Source organism: Rutilus rutilus (assembly GCF_951802725.1).
Source record: "Rutilus rutilus genome assembly, chromosome: 25".
Classification (NCBI taxonomy): domain Eukaryota; kingdom Metazoa; phylum Chordata; class Actinopteri; order Cypriniformes; family Leuciscidae; genus Rutilus; species Rutilus rutilus.
In genome coordinates, this window is record NC_140229.1 from 6,006,842 (window position 1) to 6,031,473 (window position 24,632).

Consider the following 24,632-nt stretch of genomic DNA (forward strand, 5'->3'; position numbering starts at 1 on the left):
TCCATCCATCCATCCATCCATCCATCCATCCATCCATCCATCTCTATCTATCCAACCATCTACAGTATTTATCCATCCATCCATTTCTATCTATCTATCTATCTATCTATCTATCTATCTATCTATCTATCTATCTATCTATCTATCTATCTATCTATCTATCCATCCATTCGTCTCCATCTATCTATCAGTCCATCTATCCATCCATCCATCTCTATCTATCCGTCCATCTATCTATCTATCCATCTATCCATCCATCCATCCATCTCTATATATCCGTCCATCTATCTATCTATCTATCTATCTATCTATCTATCTATCTATCTATCTATCTATCTATCTATCTATCTATCCATCCATTCATGTCTGTTTATCCATCCATCTCTATCTATCTATCTATCTCTGTCTATCTATCTATCCATCCATCCACCCACGTCTGTCTATCTCTATCTATCTATCTATCTATCTATCTATCTATCTATCTATCTATCTATCTATATATATATATATCTATCTCTCTATCTGTTTTTCCATATCTATCTATCTATCTATCTATCTATCTATCTATCTCTCTCTCTCTCTATATATATATATCTCTCTCTCTCTATCTCTCTGTTTTTCCATATCTATCTATCTATCTATCTATCTATCTATCTCTCTCTATATATATATCTCTCTCTATCTCTCTATCTGTTTTTCCATATCTATCTATCTATCTATCTATCTATCTATCTATCTATCTATCTATCTATCTATCTATCTATCTATCTCTATATATATCTATCTCTCTCTCTCTCTCTCTATCTCTCTATCTGTCTGTTTTTCCATATCTATCTATCCATCCATCCATCCATCCATCTCTCTCTCTCTCTCTCTATCATCTATCTCTCTCTCTCTCTCTCTCTCTATCTCTCTGTCTGTCTATCTATCTATCTATCTGAATATTGAGCTTAGAGTGTCGATAGATTGTCATTGGATTCAGTCTGAAAAACTGCTTAGCATTCATAAAAGATCTAAAGACTCGCCAAAGTGCTTCAGCTGTCTTGTTCCCCCGCTGTGAGAGTTTCTCCTCCTGATATACAGCCTGATGCTGCTGTGTTTGCTCTTGGTGTTGGCGTGGTTAATCAATGAGGTGCCGGCAGAGGGGAAAAGCGCTTTCTTCTCACCGTTAATCATTTACTTAGCTCTCGCTCATGCTTTCAGCACGAGTGGATGGTTCACATTGAAGTCAGCAACTTCTTGCGCATATCTGCCCTCCAGACAACCTCTGGACCGGCTTGCGAGTTGGTTCGCACGTCATTTATTTCCTACGTGCATGCGCTTTATAAACAAATGTGAGCTTCAGATCATTTTATTTTATATATAACATTTTTTTATTTATTTATATTCCCCCAGGAAAGGCAATTTCAGTCAGCTTATTGACAGCCTGAATATAAGTGCATGGCCACTGCCTCAAAATTCACATCAGGACATACATAATTACACAAGCATCAAAACTCTATTCGAGAACTAATTTACACCATTCCTCACAAACAAGTTGCCAATCCTGTCATATAAACCCTGTCGTTTGAGAGTCTAGCTTAAAATAATGTAGACATGCTATGCTTTGAAACTGGTGCAAACAGATTGTCAACCACCATGCTGACCACTAAACAGACATACATATTCCAGCTGTTTCATATTAATAGTTACTTAACATTCATTCACATTACTGGAATTTAGCGTTGCAGGACACCAAACAAACAGTAATCGCACCTTAAGACCGTAACAGCAAGCAATGAGTAACAGATTTCATTTGTAGCTTATTTCAACATATAGAAACTCCCATAAATCTGTGTGACACCATCTTCTAACTAGGCACAACATTACATTTATAACCATAAGTTAATTTTTCCACATTGAATTTTTGTCGGAACATATTTGATGTTTAAAGATTAAGTGTGTAATTTCTCCACGACTAGCATTGCCAAATGGCAAAAATTTCTATCAAATAACTATTTTCAAACAGGTTTCCTAAACATTCACTTCATCTGCCATTGGTCAAACAAACAGATAGCCCCGCCCCCAATTCAAGCTTTTGGTCAATATAGCCAATCTTCCTATGTCGAGCTGGTCGGATCAAATTTTTCAGGGAATATGAACTTACAAACGGTGTTGTTCTTATCATATTAAGTTATATTGAGACACATTATGTGTAGCATGATTTTGGACCAATGAGATTTCATTGTGGGCGGGGCTATCCAGAGCCACACTGCAGATATATAATCAAGTGACAAAATGCTGCTTGTCACGGTTGCAGCTGGTTAGGACGCGGTGTTGCGGATCAGGTTTCTTGAACAAAAAAAAAAAAAGGTATAAACAAGCTCATACAAAAATAATAATTATTATAATAGTAATATAAAACAATAGTGTTTATATAATTTCATATTTGTACAATTTAACCGCATTTACACAGCCAGCATACTCTAATGGGTAACACTTGCAATTACTTTTCCAACCCATTGACTTTGCTGGCGATGACAAGCATTCTTTCCATCTGCGATGCTTTTTGAACATCTTATTTGTGAGGATCTGATCCCTCTGAAGGACAAAACGTTTGGTAGCTCCCCACACAAGCCTCTCTGTTTTGATCAGTCTTGACTTTGAGAGTTGGCTGGTATGAAACGTTTCCTCCTGCTTGCATTTCTGTGCTAGGACGGCCCAGGCTGAACTCCTCAGTCTCTGAGCCTGCAGAGTTTATGAGTCAAAGGAAGCAGAGAAATAGAGATCCTCTGTGAAAATAGAGGTCCAGGTGTTCTCTACTGTCAGCGTTTTTTGAAGGACCGAACAGTTTGTTGTGGGGGAACTGTTGGGGGGGTGCATGGTTCTTCAGGTTCAGACTCTCTTAAGAAGACAGAGTCCGGCTCGGAGGAGCAGGTGGAGCTTCGTTCATTCAGGATGACCTGAGAGTACATGGGCTCCAGGGGCACACAGAGGTCCAGATACTCCTGAAGGGAAACACATACGTTAATAAGTAATTCCCATAATGCACTGGAATGAGAACAGTGAACATTGTCATCCAAGTTTGCGGTGTAGGATGCTTCAATTTTGAGCCAAAGAGAGAGTTGCCCACGATGCGGATTTCAAATCAGTTACTTTACAGTTGTGAGGATTCATTTTGAGTAGGATGCGGAGTCGAAAAGCTACCTACGCAGTCTGCTGGCCTTACCTGATTGGACATCATGGACAGGGTGCGATCAAGGTCTTCTACCAGCTGTTTAAAAGTTGGCCTATGCGTGGGAACCGCATGCCAGCAGTCTTTCATCATCAGGTATCTGAACAAAAAAAAAGAAAGAACTGAGTCATTATGTAAAGACAACCTGAAATAATTTATTTTCTTATTAAATTTTATTGTGCACAGTGCATTAGTGCATTTCTTTCTAAAGAAACATATTTGAATTACTGCTAAAGTAACCAATATTGGAAAAAATATAAACTTTTGCAAAAATGATGTGTGCCACATTTTTGAAAGATTTATTTATCCAAATAATAATAATAATAATAATAATAAATACATTTTGAATACAATTATATGATTAATTAAAACTAAATTAATAATAATAATAATTAGTAATCAGTTTCACTTAATATTGATTTATTTTAATAATAATACATTTATGTATTTATCTTATTAATAATAATAATAATAATAATAATAATGCTACTAAAATAAATAAATATATATAAAAAAAATTTAAGTCTATTTCTAGTTATTTGTCATTATGAAAGTTAAATTTCTTGTGAATTACATTTTAATACAAGTTTTTAAAAGTTTTTATTTAAAGGTATAATGGAGGATTTTTTACTTCCGGGTGGATCACCTATACTATTGGTCCTCCTTATTGTCAATCATTCTGGTGAATCAATCAAACTTATTCAAAAAGTGGAGAGGGCGGGTCTTCGGAAAGATCCTCCACTATACCTTTAATTAAATTAAGAAGCATTTTTAGTTGTGAATTAAAATATCTGAACGAGCCATTTTATTCAAAAAGAAAAGTATTAATTTCTACTAAGGTAACCAAGAGTGGAAAAATTATTATTATCATTATAAAAGCAAACAAACAAATAAATTATATAATATTTTTCACTCAAAAATGTGCCACTACGAAAGGTTAATTTTTTTGTTAATGTTATTTTTAAAGATTCTATATAATAAAATTAAGAGAGGCATCTTTAAGGCTGTGTCCACCAAAGCCAGCTGAAAACGGCAGCGCTCTTCTGAAAACGCCTAGCTGTGGGCGCTAGAGAGCGTTTCTGCGACACATCGGCTTTTTCAGTTGAGACGCTGTAAGTTCTCTGATACGGAATATCCACGGAAATGTTCCTAGTATCTGATTTCGAAAATAGTTTGTTTCTGAATATAATGATATGAATATTTGTAAAGTATATAAAGTAAAGCATTTGATCTGGTTCTTGTTTTCAATGATTTTGTTCCACTGTTTGCTGCTTGTCGTTTGTTGCTGTTGTACAAGCAGAATGTGGTGGTTGGTGTGGTATTTGTCCCGCCTCTCCTCCACTGTGATTGGACGGCTGGGTAAAAAGTGACAGTGATGAGCGCTGCGTTTTACCCAAAGTTGAACAATCTTCAACTCTCAGCGACCGGTAAAAAACGCAGAGCGTTCAGTGTTAAAGAGACGCTCAGCGCCTTGTCACGCTGCAGCCGTTTGAAAAAACAACTGGAAAAATACGCTAGCCTCAGGGAAAAAAATGCTTTGGTGGACACACGGCCTTAATCACTAATTAAAATATGTGAAAGGGCCGTACAGCTCCTGAGTGCAGGCTGAGGGTCTGTCCATGCGATGACCTTCTCGCAGGAGCTTGAAGAGCTCTTCCACAGGAACTCCGGGATACGGCGAGCCTCCCAGAGTGAAGATCTCCCACAGAAGGACCCCAAAAGACCACCTACAAACCCGAGAGCACTTCATCAGTACCGAGACATAACTTTTATAAAGTGAAAGCATTGATGTGAGGATGGATTGGAAAACAAATGAGCCATCTTACACGTCACTTTGATGTGTGTAAATCCTGTCAAACAAAGCCTCAGGTGCCATCCATTTGACAGGCAGCCGGCCCTGAAGAAGAAATAAAGATGTTCACTTGTCATAAATTGAATATTTGGACTATAAATATGACTGTTTGAAGAACTGACTGCTTACATTTGTGGTCTTCTTGTAGTAATCTATGTGATGAACGTCCCGGGCCAGACCAAAGTCTGCTATCTTCATTACATTATCCTCTGTTACAAGTACATTGCGTGCTGCCAAGTCTCTATGGATACACTGTTGAGGAGTGCACAAAGACCAAAATATTTATTTCAGCCCACCCTTTAAAGAAATCATGAAATCGAAAGCGTTGTATGAAAGAATAAATAATGTGACAACAATACCTTTTTGGATGCCAGGTACTCCATGCCACGAGCCACCTGGTAGGCACAGGAGACCAAGTCTTTAATAGACATGCTCTCGACAGAAACCTGGTCCGGATTGTAACAGTACTCCATGCCAAGCGGTCGGCGGGCACGCAGGTATTCCCGCAGGTTTCCTTTAGAGGCGTATTCCACAATGACATAAAGAGGGCCTGGAGGAAGGAGATATCAAACAAACATTTCCAGATGTTCCAGCATCTTCAAATGTCACATGATTGTAAGAATCCTCAGATGGGCTCTTACCATCCTGGGTACAAGCTCCGAGCAGGTTGATGATGTTCTTGTGTTTTCCAATCATCTTCATCATCTCCATCTCTGAGATGAGGTCCGACAGGTCCTTCTCAGTGGCGTCAGCTAATAAAAACATGCAACATGTTGATGAGGTCTGGTTCTACACAAGTAAATATCTGATAAATAATGTGGTTTGGTCTTTTTGCTGGATTTTAGTCCATGTCTGTTGGCTCTACACTCCCAAAATTCATTTTCTTAATCAGTATTTTTGTCTGATTTTCCAGGAAATAAATAACTAAAAGGACCAAGGACTATAATAATGATAAAGATATAGTTCTAAAGATTGTCTAAAAAGTCCACACAACAACTATAACAATAACTGCACAGAAAAACGATATTGTTGAAATCACTTTCAGAACGATTTTTTCCAGCTGATGAACGATAACCAATCAGAATCCATCCTGCTTTAAAGAGCTTGAGCATTTAAAGCGGCAGATGATAAACTGCAGCGCGCTTATAATAAACAGAATAATGTTCTTTGTTGATCTGGACGCTAATATAGTTATTTTTATAGTTATTGTTATTGGTGTAAATGGGCCTTAAACCTTAAAATAAAGAGAATATATTGTATTATATTATTCAACATGATTATTAGTATTAAAATAAGTAAATAAATTTGATTATTTTGGATATATAAAAATTAATAAAAAAAAATTTACACAATTTTGCTCAAAGTAAATTTACCTTGTTTTAAGAATTTTTGCAGAAAAACACAATAAAACACTTTTTTTTTGCAGAGCAATATATTCTGGTCCCTCCTTCAATGTAAATGTAAGAGTTTTTGTAACTTTATCACTAATCAGTCAGATCCCTTAGAATCTTCATCAAACCATTTCATGGTGTCTTTTAGGCTGTTAATTTGCAAAACCACATACATTTCAGCATCTTCACAGCGACTTTAGTTATTCGGTTGGGCTTGTCCTTGTCCACTCCAATGGCTTCACCCATCACCACCAGACCAAAGCAGCCCTCTCCCAGAGGTTTCCCAAGTACTAGCCTGTAACAAACATACAGATGAACAAAATTACAAAATGATTTCTAAGTTAAGAAAATTAAAGGGATACACTTTTTTTTGGAAATAGGCTCATTTTACAACTCCCCCAGAGTTAAACAGTTGAGTTTTACCGTTTTCGAATCCATTCAGCCGATCTCGAAAAAGTGGGTCTGGGGGTCCCACTTTTAGCATAGCTTAGCATAATGAATTGAACCGGACAAGACCATTAGCATCTCTCTCAAAAAAATGAACTCTCATTCCTGCGTAATAATCAAGAAACTTTGCTGCAGTACCATGGGTGAAGCAGGCGTAATGATATGACGCAGCGCATGCCGCCTGATAATAGGCTACTGAGCTGGGGACTATTATCAGGTGCTGCGTCATATCATTACGCCTGCTTCACCCATGGTACTGCAGCAAAGTTTCTTGATTATTACGCAGGAATGAGAGTATAGTTCCTAGCCATATCAGCCTAGAAAATCGCAACTTTTCATTTTCCGTCGGTCTTAGTACACGATGTAGCTACAGAAGAGTCAAGTTTTAAATAGGAAAAATATCGAAACTCTTTGTTAATTTTTTTGAGAGAGATGCTAATGGTCTTGTCCGGTTCAATTCATTATGCTAAGCTATGCTAAAAGTGGGACCCCCAGACCCGGAGATCGGCTGAATGGATTCGAAAACGGTAAAACTCAACTGTTTAACTCTGGGGGAGTTGTAAAATGAGCCTATTCCCAAAAAAAGTGGAGTATCCCTTTAAGTGAGAGAAGATCAACTTTCAAATGAGCAGTGGTCGTACCTCTCTCGGGGCACCTCCCAGCACGGGTCCTGGGGCAGCTCGTACTCAGAGACCCCTGACAGCATGGGGGTCCCGCTGGAGGACAGTCGTGAAGGACGGACCAACATCACACCAGAGTTCAGAGACGAACTGGATTCCACCGACACCTGTAGGCCGAGGAAGCAGAACAGGTGTTTTTAAAGGCCTTAAGATGGACACAAGGGTCTTTCTTTAAGATACCAGTACGTCAAAGCCCTTATCTGTTACCTGTCTGCGGAGAGGAATGCTTTTGGCCAGCTTATGGACGGCCAGCTGGCTGTTGAAGTCGCTCTTCTTGGTGGAGCTGCGGACTTTGACGATGGTGGCGATTCCTACCATGAGGAAGATGAGGAAGAACCCCACGCAGTAGATCAACACCTCCAGGTAGGACTGACTGGGAACTGCAGAGGGAGCGATGGGTGCTTATGGGGCAAACACAACGCTATGGTCAGTAACCAAAACTAGATTTATACCTCTTCTGAAGAATGAGAATGTTGCTATGGGGTTTTAAATATTTATCGGGCTGTTGCTGTTAAGAAATATTTTTCTGAAAAAGTAAAAAAAATAAGATATATATATATATATATATATAATAGTGATGGTTGGCATAGAAAACAGCATTAATAAGGTTGAATCCACTTATACAGTTTCAAACTGACATCAAAAACACCTCTGTTACTGTGTCTACAGCATTAAACAGTGCTTTGGACTGACACACACTGGTAGATGCTGGTGACAGGCACACACGCACACGTATCCACACATACACACACACACACACACACCGAGCTCTGTTTTATTTCAACCAGTGCATTTGACACTATTGGCACTGAGAAGAGAGCACAAGCTCCCTTTGTTGCCACATAATGGCTCCTTTGTGGAGTAGTATTTCGCCCCACATTCTCCACCGGCATGAGGCTGCAGTCGTCCCATGCACAAGTATGAAATGGAAACATCCTGGCCAAATTGTCCTGGGAGGCCAAAGAGACACATAACTACACCTGATGGGTTGTTATTAAATTAAAGCATCATATATATAGATTTGAGCTGTTCTCTGTGGTTGAAATAAAACAAAGTCTCCAGAAGATAAGGAACCTAATTTTTGTGGTGCTTGATCATTAACAACTTCATATATTTTAATGATGCAGTGATAACGCACACCTAGTCACAATTAACTCAGATTATAGTCAATGAAATGATAAAGCTGTTCCAAATGTTACCCATATGGCATTTTAAGGCATCCTAATCATGCTCCACACACAATGGTGGTTAAAAGATTATGCTGCCTTATAGGATATTATATCATTATAATATAATTATATAAGATTATAATCATTTTTGACAAATTCTAAGGCTGCATCACATGCATTCTTTCCAAAGAAGGCAATCCCATTATGCATTGCGACTAGCTTGGTCAAAAATTTTTATCTCAGATGGTTCACAAGTTGAGGAAAATGTTATAAATTGGTTGATGTTTCAATCAGTACTAAAAAAGTATCATAAAATTGACTATTTTAGCCAATAATTTTCGTGTGCTATTTATTCTAATGCTTATTAGAGCAGAGGTTCTCAACCGGTGGCCCTCAGCAAACTTCCAAAGGGGTCCTCAAGATGACTTAAAATGATTAAAATAAGACATAACAAGCATTAAAATAAGCCCAAACAACAACAAAAATAAAAGATATTTCTTATTTTAAATCACCCCCTCAAAAGATTTTATTCCCTTCGAAGAACCAGGGTTCCCACGGTCTTGATACATAGCCTAATTTTAAAAGTGTGATTACTAGACCTGGAAAAGTCATGTAAATTAAAGTCTTGAGCTTTAATTAATAAAACTGCGTAACATTTTTATAATGAATATACTTTTTTTGTCATCTCAAGCTCTAAAATTGCAATTTCTAGTGGAAGTGATTGCAAATTTGTGGGGAGCAAGAAGTCATAACCCATATTGAGTTTTCCAAATATGCTACTTATGAGGTTCAATCACAGTTAGGATGCTGCCTTAGAACACCAAGATAGCTTGCTAGATATTCTCGTATCATAGTCTGCTTACTCTCAGAATGAACATAACTGATTTAATCGGAGTAAAGGTGACTTGGTGTGCACTAACCGCTCATTAAATATACAAAGATAGCAGGACAGAGTGAGAAAACAAGGAATTTAGAGGAAGAAAAGAAGAGGTGAAACAGTGCCATAACTGGTGTCATTTGCCAGGTCAATGGGAAGTAAAACCTACTGAGGGAACCTTAGTAAGATAATACTTCTATAGGGGAAGATGTCACTAAAATCCAAATGTTTGGTCTACTCGTCATGCTGGTGCCATGCATGGGTGGTTTTGCACCTGTGGACGGCCACACACGTTCCCATAAAACACCTCACCCTTTGTCAACGGTGCAAAAGATATACCGGCTAAAGTGACAGCTGAGTAAATGCTCTTTGACTGAAATGTGGTTCACCTGAAACTGGCAATTGACACAAACAAATGGGCACTGTTGGGAGTGATGGACGAGAAGGAAAGGTCTTGAGAGGACAGGAAAGAGTCGCCGGATACCTTTGACAACGGTCAACCATGCTGAATGATGGGAGATCCCGATAGAATTGCCCGCCAAGCAAGTATACTCCCCAGCATCCTCAAAGGACACATTCCTCAACTGGAGCACCTCCATCTCCTTGTCGGTGGTGTTGAGGCCAGCCGTCTGGAAGAGAACGAGAAAAGCAGACCCGAGGCCCAAGACGTGAGGGGAAAGGAGGAGGAAGCGGGACCACATTGAGCTTGGGGAGTTGTTGTTTTTGGTTGTTTTAAAAACCAGTTAGACGCTCCCAAAGCTCAGAAAGCCACCTGAAACCTTTCCATCACCTGTAGAGAGACCAAATATCACTGCCCAGCACCATCACCACCAATCTACCTCCACCTACATCAGGCAAGCCACATGGAGAGTCTCTCCAGTAAGACCCAATCCATAGCCAAGGAATTATTGCCATTGTTTGGGTCAACTGGAAGTTTCCATGGCATTATTGAATAGGAAAACCCAAAGCATGAGAGAAACCCAAAGCAAAAACCTCTACAGAGTTCATTTCAGACTAGCCTGTGATCAAGTTACCTTGTCTAAGGACAGTTAACCAGGCTGACTGATTGGCTTCTCCTATATAATTGGACACTTTGCATATATACTCGCCGCCCTCTTCTTCTGTGATATTGTAGAGTGTCAGCACCTGGGTGTCCGAGCTATTGACCCCCGAGTGCTGGAGACAACAAGAGACCAAATTCATGACATCCAGTCCCCATCCACCACATCCTATTATGTGTGGATCACTTATACGAAACCGCTGCATACAAGTCGGACTTGAGCAAATTGGCTGCATTTCATTGTAAAACCTTTACCTTTAGGACGCGTACGTAAGGGAGTCCATCAGGTCCCAGTTGGCTTCCGTTCACCAATATGTGTTTGAGCCACTGGATGTGAGGTTGGGGATCGCTGAAAACCTTGCATACAAACTCTACGTCACTGCCAACCACAGCCGTTCGGTTTGCAGGGAGACCAGCATACAGGATGGGCCTGTGAGGCGATCGCTCTGCAATATACACAAGGGGGTTTTGTAAGGCTTGAATTTAATTGCAATATTTATTCTTGAACTGCCACTGGTCGAGACTGAGACGTGACTGACCCACTACATCCAGCTGATAGGTGTGATTGATGCTTCCGTATTCATTCTCCACCAGGCATGTGTAGTTGCCCTTGTCTGAGGGCACCACAGACTCCATGATTATGGTCCACATGTGTTCCCGCAGCTGAGAATGGAAGAAAATAAATATTCTTTAAAATAGATTCATAAAATGTTTATTTTGAATATATTTTCCCCTTTTGCCCAGACAAAAGAAAGCCACCGTTTGGATTAAATTGAAAAATGCTTAAGAGTCAATGATTGGATAATTGCATGTTAAATGTTTGGCAACAGTTCTTCTAACCATAATTAATGGAGCATGTAGTTGATGACAATGTCATGCTCCCTCAAAACCATTCTTTCACAGTTTGAGCCTGATGAATCTTGACATTGTCATCCTGCAATATGGCCATGATGTGTCTTCCTACATGGTTGTTTAAGAAATGAAAAGCTACACACTCCATCAAATAGGGTTAGAAGAACTGTTGCCAAACATATAACATGTATAACATGATCCAATCCACTTTTTTTTTTTTTTGGCCAGGAAGTGTATATTTGTGTGTGTTTTTTTATTTTTTTTATTGATAAATCAGGGTTTGAATCAGTTAATTGAAACAGATTGATTTTAAAATGGATCATGATTATGAAACTGATTCACAGAAATGAATCAAACTTACAAATGGACATTTTTGCTTAAAGAAACGGTATTTCGCCTCCTCTGTATACTTAGTTGGAAATGGCTGATGTAACAATCTTGAATCTCGAAATCGGCAGCAAAATAATCAAATATTTTGTGCATATTCAGTATATCACAAAGCCTTAATCGCTACGGCTATCTACTCGTAACCACACCTCTCATGTTGCCTGCACGTTTAAATCAGGGTGTGTGTATTCAGGTGTCGGGTTCAGGGTGTCGAGATTCAGGCTGTGATTTTGGCCTATTGTGAGCTGAGGTTTCAGCTTTCCTTCTCTCGGCTCAGGTGCAGAGTAAATGAGGGTTGTATGTCCCACATAACAGTGATATCACAACAGAAGTCAGCTACTGAAGTCTTCTCACGTGCAAACGTACCTTGTAGCCCCCGATGCGCTGGTCTCTTTTGAACTCTTTTCCATTCTTGAGCCAGCGAAGTTTCGGAGTTGGGTTTCCCTCGGCCTGACATCGGAATTTCACCGTTCTGCTGGCCGGTACGGCATGAAGCTTTTTTTCCATCTTTTCAGGCTGAGCCCAGTGAGGTGCCATCGCTAGAGAGAAAATATGGTATTTAAAGCTACACTGTGTAGGATTTTCTCCCATCTATAGCGGTGAAATTGTATATAACTACCAACTGAATATTACTTTCTAGCCCCTCCCATTCCGAGGGCGTTTTAACTCCTACGGTGGCCGTATTATTTAAAATCTGCCGGCAGTCGCGAGTAATCTCCCACTCGCATTCGTCACGGTGCCACTGAGTTTAAAAACGCGAAAGGCGAAGCTTGAATTTCCAGGTATATCCCTCTTTGGCTAATGTATTTTTAAGATGGATGCGCAACATGGCTGCCACCATTCGAGCGACTCGCTCGTATGTATTCTAAATGGCAGATTCTACGCTTACGAGAATACTTGATTAGTTGGTAGAAGTAATTACACATTAATGAGCACATATCATTTTGAAAGAACAAAGTGTTTTTTGCTAAGAATCAACTTTAAAAATTACACAGTGTAGCTTTAACAAAATAACAAACATTTCATAATTTGATTTTCTTCCTGAAAAAGAGACCGCATGCTTACGTAAGAGCTCCTGGCTACTTGACGGCTTGTTCTCTTCTGACGATGACTCATCGTCGTCCTCATCCTCGGAAGACGCTACTGCGTGACCTGTGACACAGTCGAGAGAATAAAATCATACAGCCGTCCATAAAGGTCAGAATGTAGCTATTTCACCATGCGCAATTTCAGACGTCACAAGTTCAGCAAAAAACATACAGATTTATTTATTTGTCTGTCTCTCCACTAGAATCCTGGCCAGGGAACAAAGAATAGCAGATTAAGAAAGGAGAGGTTTGCAATGCTTTTAATTTTTTATTCACAATATATTAGGTTAGTGAACGGAATGAACGCATCCGCCCTTCACAGAGCTCCGGACAGTGAGAGCGCATGAGTCACTGCAGGCTCCTCTCCAGATCCATGCCCACGCTCGAATCACACAGACGCAAACACACACACACACACAAACTCACTCTAGGGAGCTGTCTAACAAATTCACCACTGAACGCCTGACACATTCCACAGCTGTACAGGGAGAAAAGACCTCACAAAGCCTCAGTTGCTTATCTATGACAACAATACGACCTCAAAAAGCAGATGAAATGAAAGTGACTTGTCACTTAATTTCTTGTTCATTTGCTTAGAAAAGTAACAGAACTACTTTCTTCTACAAGCCACATCATTTCAGATATCATTCATGTCCATAGCACAAACGGTGAGGGACAAGTCAGGGGTTTTAAAAAAATATACCATCAGCCATACCCAAAAAAAAAGAAAAAAAAAAGAACCAAAGGTGTCATTTCATTTGCAGAGAAAATTGTTTCTTCGATGTACAAAAAAAAAAGCTCATCCTCTCTAAGCTCCTATAAGACGTACCTTTCACATTAATGATGAAATAGGCAGAGTGGTTGCCCAGAAAGCTCTGGACAGTGCAGGAGTAAAGCCCAGAGTCTGTCGGCTTTACTGACCCGATCTCCAGCTGGCCCCCGTTCACCCACATGTGGTCTCCATTCAGCAATGCAGCGTGGTCTCTCGTCCAGATGACCCCTAGGCCTACAATCGGGGTCTCGTCTTGAGCCAAGCACTGCAGCACCAAACGCTCCCCGGGGAACAATGTGTACAGCTCCATTTTCACCTCTGTTCGGACTAGTGGTGGAACAGAAGACCAGCATGGAATGTTTGGCAAAGGGGGCGCTGGATCAACGACCGGCATTTCAAAACAAAGTGTGCGACAAGAGGAAACTGAAGAACCACTAAACTTAAATAAGGGCCATGATGACTAACAAAAAGAGGCATGAGTTTGTAAAGCACTATGGAGAAAGAAAACTACATATGGAATGCTTTAAAAAAAAAAAACACAAACTATTGAAATTAGTTTAAAGAAACTCAGTATAGGAAAACTGATGACACAAAGTTAAAAAAGATGAAAAAGTTATGCAAGTCAGATATCCGGAAATAACAATCAAGACCACATCTGGGGAATATTTTAACCTAAAATTAACAGAAAATAAATATTATATTTTGGGTAAAGGAAATTAAGCCTTTAGCCTTTTTTTTTTTTGCATTATGACATTTTCATGAATATTTAGCACATTTCGATTAAGCAAATTCCATGCTGGGTTGTTTTAACCCAATTTTGGGTCAAATATGGACTAACCCAAGGTTGGGTTAATGCAATTTAAAAAAATGGACAAATTGCATTTTGAACAAAATCAAAAAATGGACAAAAATGTAATTTAAAAATGGACAAATTGCATTGGTTACATTAAAAATATAACCCAACGGCTGGGTTTGTCCATTTTTAAATAGCATTTTTAACCCAACGTTGGGTTAGTCCATATTTGACCCAAAATTGGGTTAAAACAACCCAGCATTTTTTAGAGTGCAGTTATGCCAAAATAACAATATCTTTCTTTTGACTGATATCATGATTTACAATAAGAATGTAAAATAAAGATGGTATTTGTTGTTCTGCATTTAATCATGCTGTTTTATAAAAATAAAAATAATAATAATCATTAAAAATAAATAAAATTACAACGAATGACAGTTTTACAAAAAAGTAAAATATCAGAAAATTAAGGGAATATTTTGATGTGAAAATTAAGCACATTTTCGCAAGATAAAACTGGTAATTCAATTTTTTGGTTTTAATCTTTCAACAATTTTTTTTTTTTTTTTTTTTTTTTTGATGTCCAATGGGGCCCAGGGTCTTTATCATGAGATTCCCCCATGAATTCAATATTGCACTCTGCTCAAAACACTTTGAATCAAAAACACAATCCTGTCAGGAAGAAATGCAATTCTTCCTTAACAAAAGAATGGGAAGTTCTGAGGTTAAAAATGAAACAGTTTAAAGATTAACCTCCTGTGACCCACTACACTTATTAAGACTGAGTTTCAGTACACACAAACAAAAGCCAAAAACAAAAACCCTGACGCCAGAGCATACTGCAGTTCCCATTCAAAGAGACCCCCCACCAACCTTAAGTCACCTTAATTGTCAAACAAACTAATCCTTCCCTTTTGTCCTCCACAATGTTTCCTGACAATGCGAGTGGATCCGTAAGAGATGGAAGGGGGAAAGAGAGTCAGTTTGGAGAGACAGAGAAGAGCCTGTAACAGCAGGTTCCTCGGCTAGTTGTCATGGAGATCTCACTTGAGCCAACTGGAGGTATTTCCTGGATCACAGGCCCCTTAATCCCAGCAATGAAACGGGACGAGAGGGGGGTGGGATCAACTTTCGTTTCAGCCTAATTTAACCAAAAAAAAAAGAAAAGAAAAGCATGCCGAGCAGGAAAAGTAAAGGCTGGGGGAGATGCGGGACTTGAAATGAGGACTGATGTCTTATCGTATATACTTCCATTCACTTTATTTTCAATCATTCCAATCACTTACTAGAGCAGAAACAGGACACACACCGACACCGTAAACCTCACATTTACAAGAAAAACAGGACATATAACTGGAGTTAAAAGGGTTGACAACTCCCAGCATGCCTTTTGATGCCTAGACATCTGGCTGTTACTATTGTTGCAATTAATCCAGCAAAGATATTTTTAGGAGTCTACCGTTCGTAAATACTTCATAGTCATAGTCTTCATAGACGTGGGGGGGGGTTTGCCACTTGAAGCAAAAGCAATTGAAATATCAATGTAACCATGAACATTTATAGGCCAAATGAGAGTGTTGTTTTTAAATTACTCTTAAATTTCAATGGTTTCATCAAGTGAACTGGTATTTAATGTAGTCTGGGTAGTACGTTTTTTAGTTGCTATGTATGATTTTTATTTACTAATATTGTTTTTTCCCCTCTGATCTCCATAACCATTTAAGAACAGACCCATTTTTTGGGGTTTAAAAACGAGGCAATCACAATAGCCTTTTAAAAAGGCTAATGTAGTGAATGTTAAGTAAGAATATCTTACAAAGCTATTGCACAAGTTTCACCTAAAAGGGGCTTTTTGCACATAGAACAGTGAATAAAAATTTGGTCCTCATCATGCGGGAATTCAAACCATTCCTCCACCGGAGGAGCGCACCACCTATATGGCCGAATGGGGAAACTGTCAAACTAGAAGCACATTTTGTTTATGGAAGAAATTCCACAAAGCAGAAAGAATCATGATTTGTCCCTACGTCATTTGTCCCAGTCTGAAAGACCCCAAAACACAAGCATGATTTCATCGCAATATAGACCGCTCCGAACTGGCTTCTTGGAGAACCGAAGAGAATGTGTGTGTTTTTTTCCCAGAGGGAGGCGGAGGCCTGACCCATTTGTCTTGGTCAGCCAGTACAGGCTGAAGTGAACAACATCTGTCATCACCTCATTATTCATCCAACGACATCTTTAAAACCCCAAAAGTCGTTTCATTTCAGATCATTACAACCCTTTTAATGAAGCAAAGCTTCAATAAAACGATCCTCGAGTCCTTATAGCTGTCCTGTCTCTCCGCATCAGCCAGGATTGCTGCTAAGCTCTGGACTTGGCTGGGAATCAATAGAGGAAGTCCTAGTCTGGATGGATTGCTGCTGGGATTTCCTGCCTGGCTAGTAATACTGCTGGGCACCGAGTTACTACAACAAGTCAATTCAGGCAAGACGGCAAACAGACAGTTCGATCAAGCCTCACAAACAATGGACCAAGAGTTTATGCAGCAACAGGATATTTGCGATGGCTGTTTTCACATGCAGATGAGCTCTGCGGCCCGCAACTTAGTACAACATATTAGTGTGTTAAGCAACTGTGAATGGACACTGTCGACTTGTATGCAAACATGCATCAATATGTATGCAGACAATTGAGACTGTAGTGTAAGTGTTGGTGTCAGGCCGTCACATCAACAATTCTGACCGTTCCCCTTGCTTACAATAAAAGGTTAAAACATATTATCAAACCACTTCATTTCACAACTATCGGGATGATTGACTAAAATTCAGACAGAAATGCTGATAATAATTTTCATTATATGGCTGATAATAGACATATAACATTTTTTTATACAATTTAACATTTTAACTAAAATTGCATACAAAAAAATTTAAGTGTGAAATTCACAGTCTGAAAATGGATATTCATTTTGAGATTTGCTAAAGATAACATTTAACAATGTTCATAAATTATTTGATTAATTCGATTAACTTTAAGTGAGCATTAGGCCCTGTGTACACCTACTATTAATATGTGTTTTGGTCGATTGGATCACAAGTGTGTGACGCTAAACACAGGTGTAAATGGGGTCTAAAATGTTTTTAACTTGTCCACTTTCGACCAATTCCAGAGGTAGTCGAAAACGGATTTCTTTCGTAGTGTAAACGCTCATGTGGCCAAATACATTCGAACAGCTGCAAAAGACGTCTACTCTCCGCCAACTCACTTAATGTGTAACCATTATGATTAAACATGATTTAAACTTTGTCGGCTGGAGACCCAAGTTTGGTTTGAAGACGAAAAGCGTACCAAGCACAATGTTCTCTCAACATTCCTGATTTCTAACACACATTCACAGCGTTCGGCGTGATCTTGTGGCTGTAAGAGCTGAAATGAAAGCTAATGCTCCCCGTATGTTTTTCTGTTTTCTGAGCTTATTTCATCCATTAAATCGAAAGATATGAAAAAAAAAAAACATACGTTTACACCCATAGACCCTTCACTCAAAGAAATCAGGACAGAAGTGGTTGAAAGTGGACAAAAGAGACAGATTAAAACACCAGGTGTAAACTGCATCTTAAAGGGATACTCCACTTTTTTTGGAAATAGGCTCATTTTACAACTCCCCCAGAGTTAAACAGTTGAGTTTTACCGTTTTCGAATCCATTCAGCCAGACCATTTAGCATAGCTTAGCATAGATCATTGAATCGGACATGACCATTAGCATCTCTCTCAAAAAAAAATGACCAAAGAGTTTCGATATTTTTCCTATTTAAAACTTGACTCTTCTGTAGTTACATCGTGTACTAAGACCGACGGAAAATGAAAAGTTGCTATTTTCTAGGCTGATATTGCTAGGAACTATACTCTCATTCCTGCGTAATAATCAAGAAACTTTGCTGCCGTACCATGAGTCCAACAGGCGTAATGATATGACGCAGCGCCTGAAAAAAGTCGACCCTATAGTCTACCGAGGTGGGGACTATTTTCAGGCGCTGCGTCATATCATTACGCCTGTTGGACTCATGGTACGGCAGCAAAGTTTCTTGATTATTACGCAGGAATGAGAGTATAGTTCCTAGCCTAGAAAATCACAACTTTTCATTTTCCGTCGGTCTTAATACACAATGTAACTACAGAAGAGTCAAGTTTTAAATAGGAAAAATATCGAAACTCTTTGGTCATTTTTTTGAGAGAGATGCTAATGGTCATGTCCGATTCAATGATCTATGCTAAGCTATGCTAAAAGTGGTACCGCCAGACCCGGAGTTCGGCTGAATGGGTTCGAAAACGGTAAAACTCAACTGTTTAACTCTGGGGGAGTTGTAAAATGAGCCTATTTCCAAAAAAAGTGGAGTATCCCTTTAATACCAGGTGTAAACAGGGCCTTAGATGACAGTATAAATGTAAAAAGCTTTTAGCAAGTTAAGGATTCTTTGCAATGCTGCGCATTCTACCATGATCCATCTGAACCTCTAAGGTTTCAAGAAAGAGTGAAAGACCCCAAACCTCCATGGACGCATAAAGGAAAAGCATCTGTAGTCCTAGAGCACACCAGACCCTAATGAGTTCCAGCTCCACTAGTTAACTCCACATCAAAAAACAGAGCCGTGACCAGAACTCTGCTGCTACATGAAGTGGAGCCTATTGTAAGAGATGATTCATAAATGTGTGTCCATCCTTGAATCACTCAAGTAAAAGAAGTGCTGCTTTCATCCATTTATTCGATTTTGCGCCACCTTCGATTAAGCACATCCTGGAAGGGAACACTAGAAAAGGAAAAACTTACCTTGTTCGGTTACTGCGGGACGTGATTGGGCCAAGGGGAGGTGAGCTAGAGCAACCCACAGGAGAAGCAAATGCCATGACTTCATCATCCTGAGAGAAGTCATGCCACGGCAGCTGGGCGAAGAGGGTGGGCCGAAACAGCTCATTCACACAGCTGTGGGCAGCGCTGGGCCATCAACACCAGCAGCATAGAGCTACCTGCCAAAAAAGTGAAAGAGAATGTGTACAGGAAATAGTCTAATATGGTATGCATGAATGCAAATAAGTAAAAAACAAACTTTCATAGGAATGATCTGGCTTTTTGGAAAAAAAATCCATTAAATAACTATGCTAGGGTGCTAGAGAGTTCTGGTTGGTTAGGATGGTTGCTTACACTCTTAAAAATAAAGGTTCTTTATTGGCACCTATGACTCCATGAAAGACCTTTAACATCCATGGAAACTTTCCACTGCACAAAAGGTTCTTTATAGTGGAAAAGGGGTTCTATGAAAGAACAGTTCTCTTAAGAACTGTTCACTGAAAGGTTCTTTAAGGAACCCAAAATGGTTCTTCTCTTTTGGAACCTTTATTTTTAAGAGTGTACTGGCCCACCACAAAGTCTCTTATTCAGGTCTCTAGATATGATTAGATTTGGAAAGTTGGAATGATCTTTAGGATTTGAGTGCATATGTAGTAGGTCATATTGCATGTAGTGCGATGTATCGTAGTATATATCAACACAATGTAAATACCACTGGGAAACTTACATTTTGGGGACATGTTCATTAAATAAGCCTAGCAATCAAATTTGTGATGGTAAATGCTGACTGCTTATATAAGTTTGTATGACTTTTGTGCATCATTAAAATAGCTACAAAGTTCACTAGAAAATACTATTCATCTAGCAGACTGTGGCAACAGTCTTGCACAATAAATCTCCATGTCTCATAATTCACTGTAGCAGCAGGAGAATGATAAAATACATACATACATTTCTAATATGCAGGCTTTACTCTTATTTTTGTGTATAGATCCATTTTATTCTGACCAAAATCACTTGAACACACATCACAATTATGATTTGCCAACTCTTAAGTAGGAACCGTCCAGAAGGACTAAATAATGCAGTCTTTGTAAGCATAAGAGACTTCTTTCAAAAACATGAAAAAAAATCTTACCGACCCCAAACTTTTGAACACTATTGTACATTTCCACTTATAACTATATCAAAGAGCCACAAAACATTAGCCAACTACACTCACGCTTTGCTTACAAAGACCAGACCCCTCTCATTTACTGAAATAATACGTCACCTGGCCATAAAGTCCATCTGGCAGTCATTAATTTGACTTCTAAGGCTCCTTCATTGCTATTAAATATTAAGTTTGATTAGCATTGACAACTGTTTATGCCTCAACTGACCACACCAGCAGATAAATAATTAAAAACAATTCTCCTTATTTCAATGCAACAAGCATCCTTTGACATAAAATGTGAAATTAGCTGTAAGGAAAAGCTGCAAGCCTACGTAAGACTGTAACAAGAGAACATCACAAATCCAAAACTAATTTAAACATGGTTTTCCCGTACAAGTATGAAGAAAACAGAGGCCCCAAACCCCTCGACCCCTCACCCGACAGCAGCTGCCCCCCTGAGTAGGTGTAGAGAGGCCATCCCGGTGGTGTGAAACACATCTGTTAATGCTATGCCCCCCTAAGACTGGCCACTTGACACTTGGCTTTCCTTGGGATCCCAGTCACGCCTCCATCCCTGCCAAACGTTTCCCAACAAAAGACCCGTAATCTGGCGGTTGTTTTTGTATCCCCTCCTCCAATAATCGCACTGCAAACCATTTGCTCTCGCACCTTCAACTCTACCCACAATCTGATACAAAACAACTTGGTGCCATATGTTCTGCTCTCATTACTAAAAGAGTGTGGGGAATTAGAGTATTAGTGAATGCAAACAAAGACAAAGTTGTTTCAACTGATAGATTTGCAGCGTGACTGCATTAGCACCTTCGTTGCATGGCTCGGCCTTGCGCAAGTGCGTTTAAAATACTCGAAAGTGATCCATTTTCATCTGGAGTTGAAGTACGGCAACATCCCATTGTGTTAATTGTGATCACCTAATTAGAATGATAAATGAGGGATGTCCGTCCATTACTGAGAGCTGTCGTACGGTCTTCATGCCAAAGTAATTCAGCTAAAGTGCGACCTCTTGGCTGCATGAAGAGACGGTCGCTCTGCGGTGGGTGGCAAATCCTAAATGCTAGTGTGCAGCAGGTTTATGATAAAGCCATAAACACAGTTCATTTACCTCACAGGCGCTGTCCATAACCATGTCAAACTAGTGAAATTTAAGAATCTCTTAAACTGATGAGAATGTGGAGTTTTTTTTGTGGTACTTTTCACACATGAAACTGCGGCACGCTGGCGAGATTCAAAGAAATGTTATTGGATAAGCTATAAAAGTGTTTTGCAACAACAGTCACGAAACCGTATAAAAAATGTGTGAAGTTCTAGAGGGATAATAGCTAACACGTTACATAGTTCTACCAGCAGTCTGAAGGATTTTGCAATCACGCTTCATTGCTTGTGCTTTTTCATACTTGATGTAACGGAAACAAGCCATTTCCAATTTTACCACCACAAAAAAAAGAAAGAAAGAATCTAGTAGCCCTACTACTCTCCTACTCTCTAATGTATGGAAACTTGCCACGTAATAAATAAATAAAAAGGTCATTGTGACTTTATCTTCCAATTCTGAAAAAAATTTCTTGCAATTGTGAGTTTCTCTCACAATTCTGACTTTTATTCTCAGAATTACGAGTTTATATCACAATTCTGGGTTTATATGTAAACTTGCAATTGGTAGAAAGTCAGAATTGCGGGATATAAACTAAATTGCGAGAAAAACGTCAGAATTACCAGTTTATAAGTGCAATTGTGAGTTTATATCTCACAATTCTGAGAAAAAAATTCAAATATGAATGGAAGCTTCGTTTTTCTCGCAATTGCAAGTTGCAATTGCAAGAAAAAAGAAGCTTCCATATTTATAAAACTAAAACTAAATTTTAAAAACATAAAATTATGCATGCACATTACAGATTAGCAAATTAATAAATTTTATACACTGCAAATAAAACAGATAATAAACGTACAAAAATAATAAATACACTAAAATGATAAATAGTTTTAATTATTTTCATATTTGGCTCTAAATAACCTTGGAGTACCTTCATATACTTGATACTTTTGATGAAACTATCTTCTAAACGAATAAACACAAATGAAGAAACTTCTACTCAACTATCACTATCAAAAGTGGAAAACAGCATTGAACCAGCAGTCCTTTCAGAGCTCTCCACCGTAATGCAAGAGAAGCATTTGAAAAGCCCATTGTGATAATTAAAGGTTGGGGTTTGCTCTGTTCCCTACCCCCCTGAGAGTCCAGCCCGGACCCTTAATTACTATGCTGCTGCATCCATGCATGACATTCCTCAACTCTGTGTTTGTTTTGGGAGATAGTCATGCAATCCACCCCAGGAGGACCCCACCAACCCGGAGCAACCCCCTGCTCGCGACCGCCTGGGTAGTTATCAGGCTTTACACCTGTAATTGTATAGATTAGGGAAGGAAATCCAAGTGAATTATTTTCCCATTTCCCTTCCTATCCACACCTCCGTTGCCTGATGCAAACCAAAAACTGCCCAAAAAATGAAAATAACATTAGAGTGCTCTGCAGTGAAGTTTCATAACATTAATGTAAGGGAATCGTCTAAAACTCTGATTATAAAGCTTCAACTGCATGCAGTGAATATCCAGTTATGCTGAAAGTGATATTGAGAAGATTACCACGAGGAAACCAGTCACAGCGGGTGATTCAGAAGCCTTCTGACCAGGTGCATGGATGCAGCTTGTCTTTCAGCGCATCCAATATTACACATTCAATTTGGATGGACTCCAGTTGACACAGTCGACTGTGGGATTCGGCTGTAACTCAGCACGAGTGCCACAATAAGTCAAGATGGGCTCCTAGGGGAGGGGGGTTGCGGTTTTGAAAATATCAGTTTAATTTATGAATCATCTCTGAAATGAATGCTTGTAGTCATCCTCAGAGATGCTGACATAACCAATTCAATGATTCACTCTTGATCAGAAAGTGGCCCTAAAGGTAAACTAGCATAACATATGGGACTGACTCAATATTAATGGGTTCTTGACTAAAATGTTTAGGCTGACTCAATGAATGTATCTTACCCCCTCAATTCGACAACAGAAGTTAGCAAGGGAACATCAGCTCAGTTGTGACACAAACCCCCCTGATTTATCATTAACACAGAAACAGATCACCCTGGAAAGGTTTGTTTCCTCAAGGAACACAATACATCCATAACAAACACTGGACAGACAATGCCACCTAGGGTTTTACAGCTCAAAATAGGTCACTTTTCATATTCATTGATATGCAAATTAAGGGAACACAATGTAGCATTCTTATTCTACTCCTGCTGTGAGCACCTATTCAAGGTTTGTCTCTTCATGAATGTGCAAATACAATGGAAATGAGAATGATTTACTTTTTTTTTTTTTTTAATACTATACATATATGTATATGAGGTTACTTACTATATAAATATAGGCTATAAGAATACTTCTGTATTCACCCTCTATATAAAATTTGCAAAACACGTCTTTGAAAAAAAAAAAAAGTTTCTTTAAAATATGCAGATATAAAAGCGTCTTAAGATAAAGATCAAGTTTTTCTGTAGTCCTTTTTCTATCGCTAGGGCTTGCAAACCATGTTCTCTTTCATATACATCAATAAAAATTAACATTAGGCTACAAGCATCAGACCTATACACGCAAGATGTTGAGGTTCTTCCCAAAGTTAAAAACACTCACCTCTGGATGTTATTCTGAACACTGTTGAAGTGGACTTCTTCTTCTTGGAGTTATTTTGGTTTGTAAAGCATTACTCCACAACAAGCGATCTCCGAAGAAAATGCCCCACGCTGAAGTGAATCAAAACAAGCCACCCAGCCAGATTTCTCTCGTCTGTTTTTGCAAAAGTAGCGAGGAAAAAAAAAGAGTCACGTTTAAACTAGCTGAAGCAAACAAAAGGTTTTGGTCCAGGTGCGAAGATGAACCGTGAGGAAACTTCTACGTCTTTGCTGTTTGGGAAGTTTTTCATTCATAAACTCGCACGAGTGTCTTGCGGCATACGAAAATGTACGAGTC

At 39.0% G+C, this 24,632-nt stretch overlaps 1 protein-coding gene across 2 annotated transcripts in view; it reads right to left on the minus strand.

Moving 5' to 3' along the window:
* Positions 1–1,358: 1,358 nt before the first annotated feature.
* Positions 1,359–24,632, minus strand: part of fgfr1b (fibroblast growth factor receptor 1b) — a 23,337-nt gene continuing 63 nt past the window's right edge. The window contains exons 1-17 of one of the 2 annotated variants that reach the window (XM_084400588.1): positions 24,297–24,632; positions 19,412–19,608; positions 12,995–13,081; positions 12,296–12,468; positions 11,230–11,353; positions 10,946–11,136; positions 10,115–10,259; positions 7,792–7,985; positions 7,546–7,691; positions 6,631–6,752; positions 5,708–5,818; positions 5,426–5,616; positions 5,196–5,318; positions 5,041–5,111; positions 4,804–4,941; positions 3,209–3,314; positions 1,359–2,987 (exon numbers count right to left, since the gene is read on the minus strand). The exon at positions 24,297–24,632 is cut by the window's right edge and continues 63 nt beyond it. In XM_084400588.1, the coding sequence (XP_084256714.1) occupies positions 2,805–2,987; positions 3,209–3,314; positions 4,804–4,941; positions 5,041–5,111; positions 5,196–5,318; positions 5,426–5,616; positions 5,708–5,818; positions 6,631–6,752; positions 7,546–7,691; positions 7,792–7,985; positions 10,115–10,259; positions 10,946–11,136; positions 11,230–11,353; positions 12,296–12,468; positions 12,995–13,081; positions 19,412–19,556 (2,250 nt within the window). In that variant the 5' untranslated portion in view covers positions 19,557–19,608; positions 24,297–24,632 and the 3' untranslated portion in view covers positions 1,359–2,804. Of the gene's footprint in view, positions 2,988–3,208; positions 3,315–4,803; positions 4,942–5,040; positions 5,112–5,195; positions 5,319–5,425; positions 5,617–5,707; positions 5,819–6,630; positions 6,753–7,545; positions 7,692–7,791; positions 7,986–10,114; positions 10,260–10,664; positions 10,807–10,945; positions 11,137–11,229; positions 11,354–12,295; positions 12,469–12,994; positions 13,082–19,411; positions 19,609–24,296 lie in introns of both variants that reach the window. The other variant, XM_084400589.1, reaches the window with a different exon arrangement.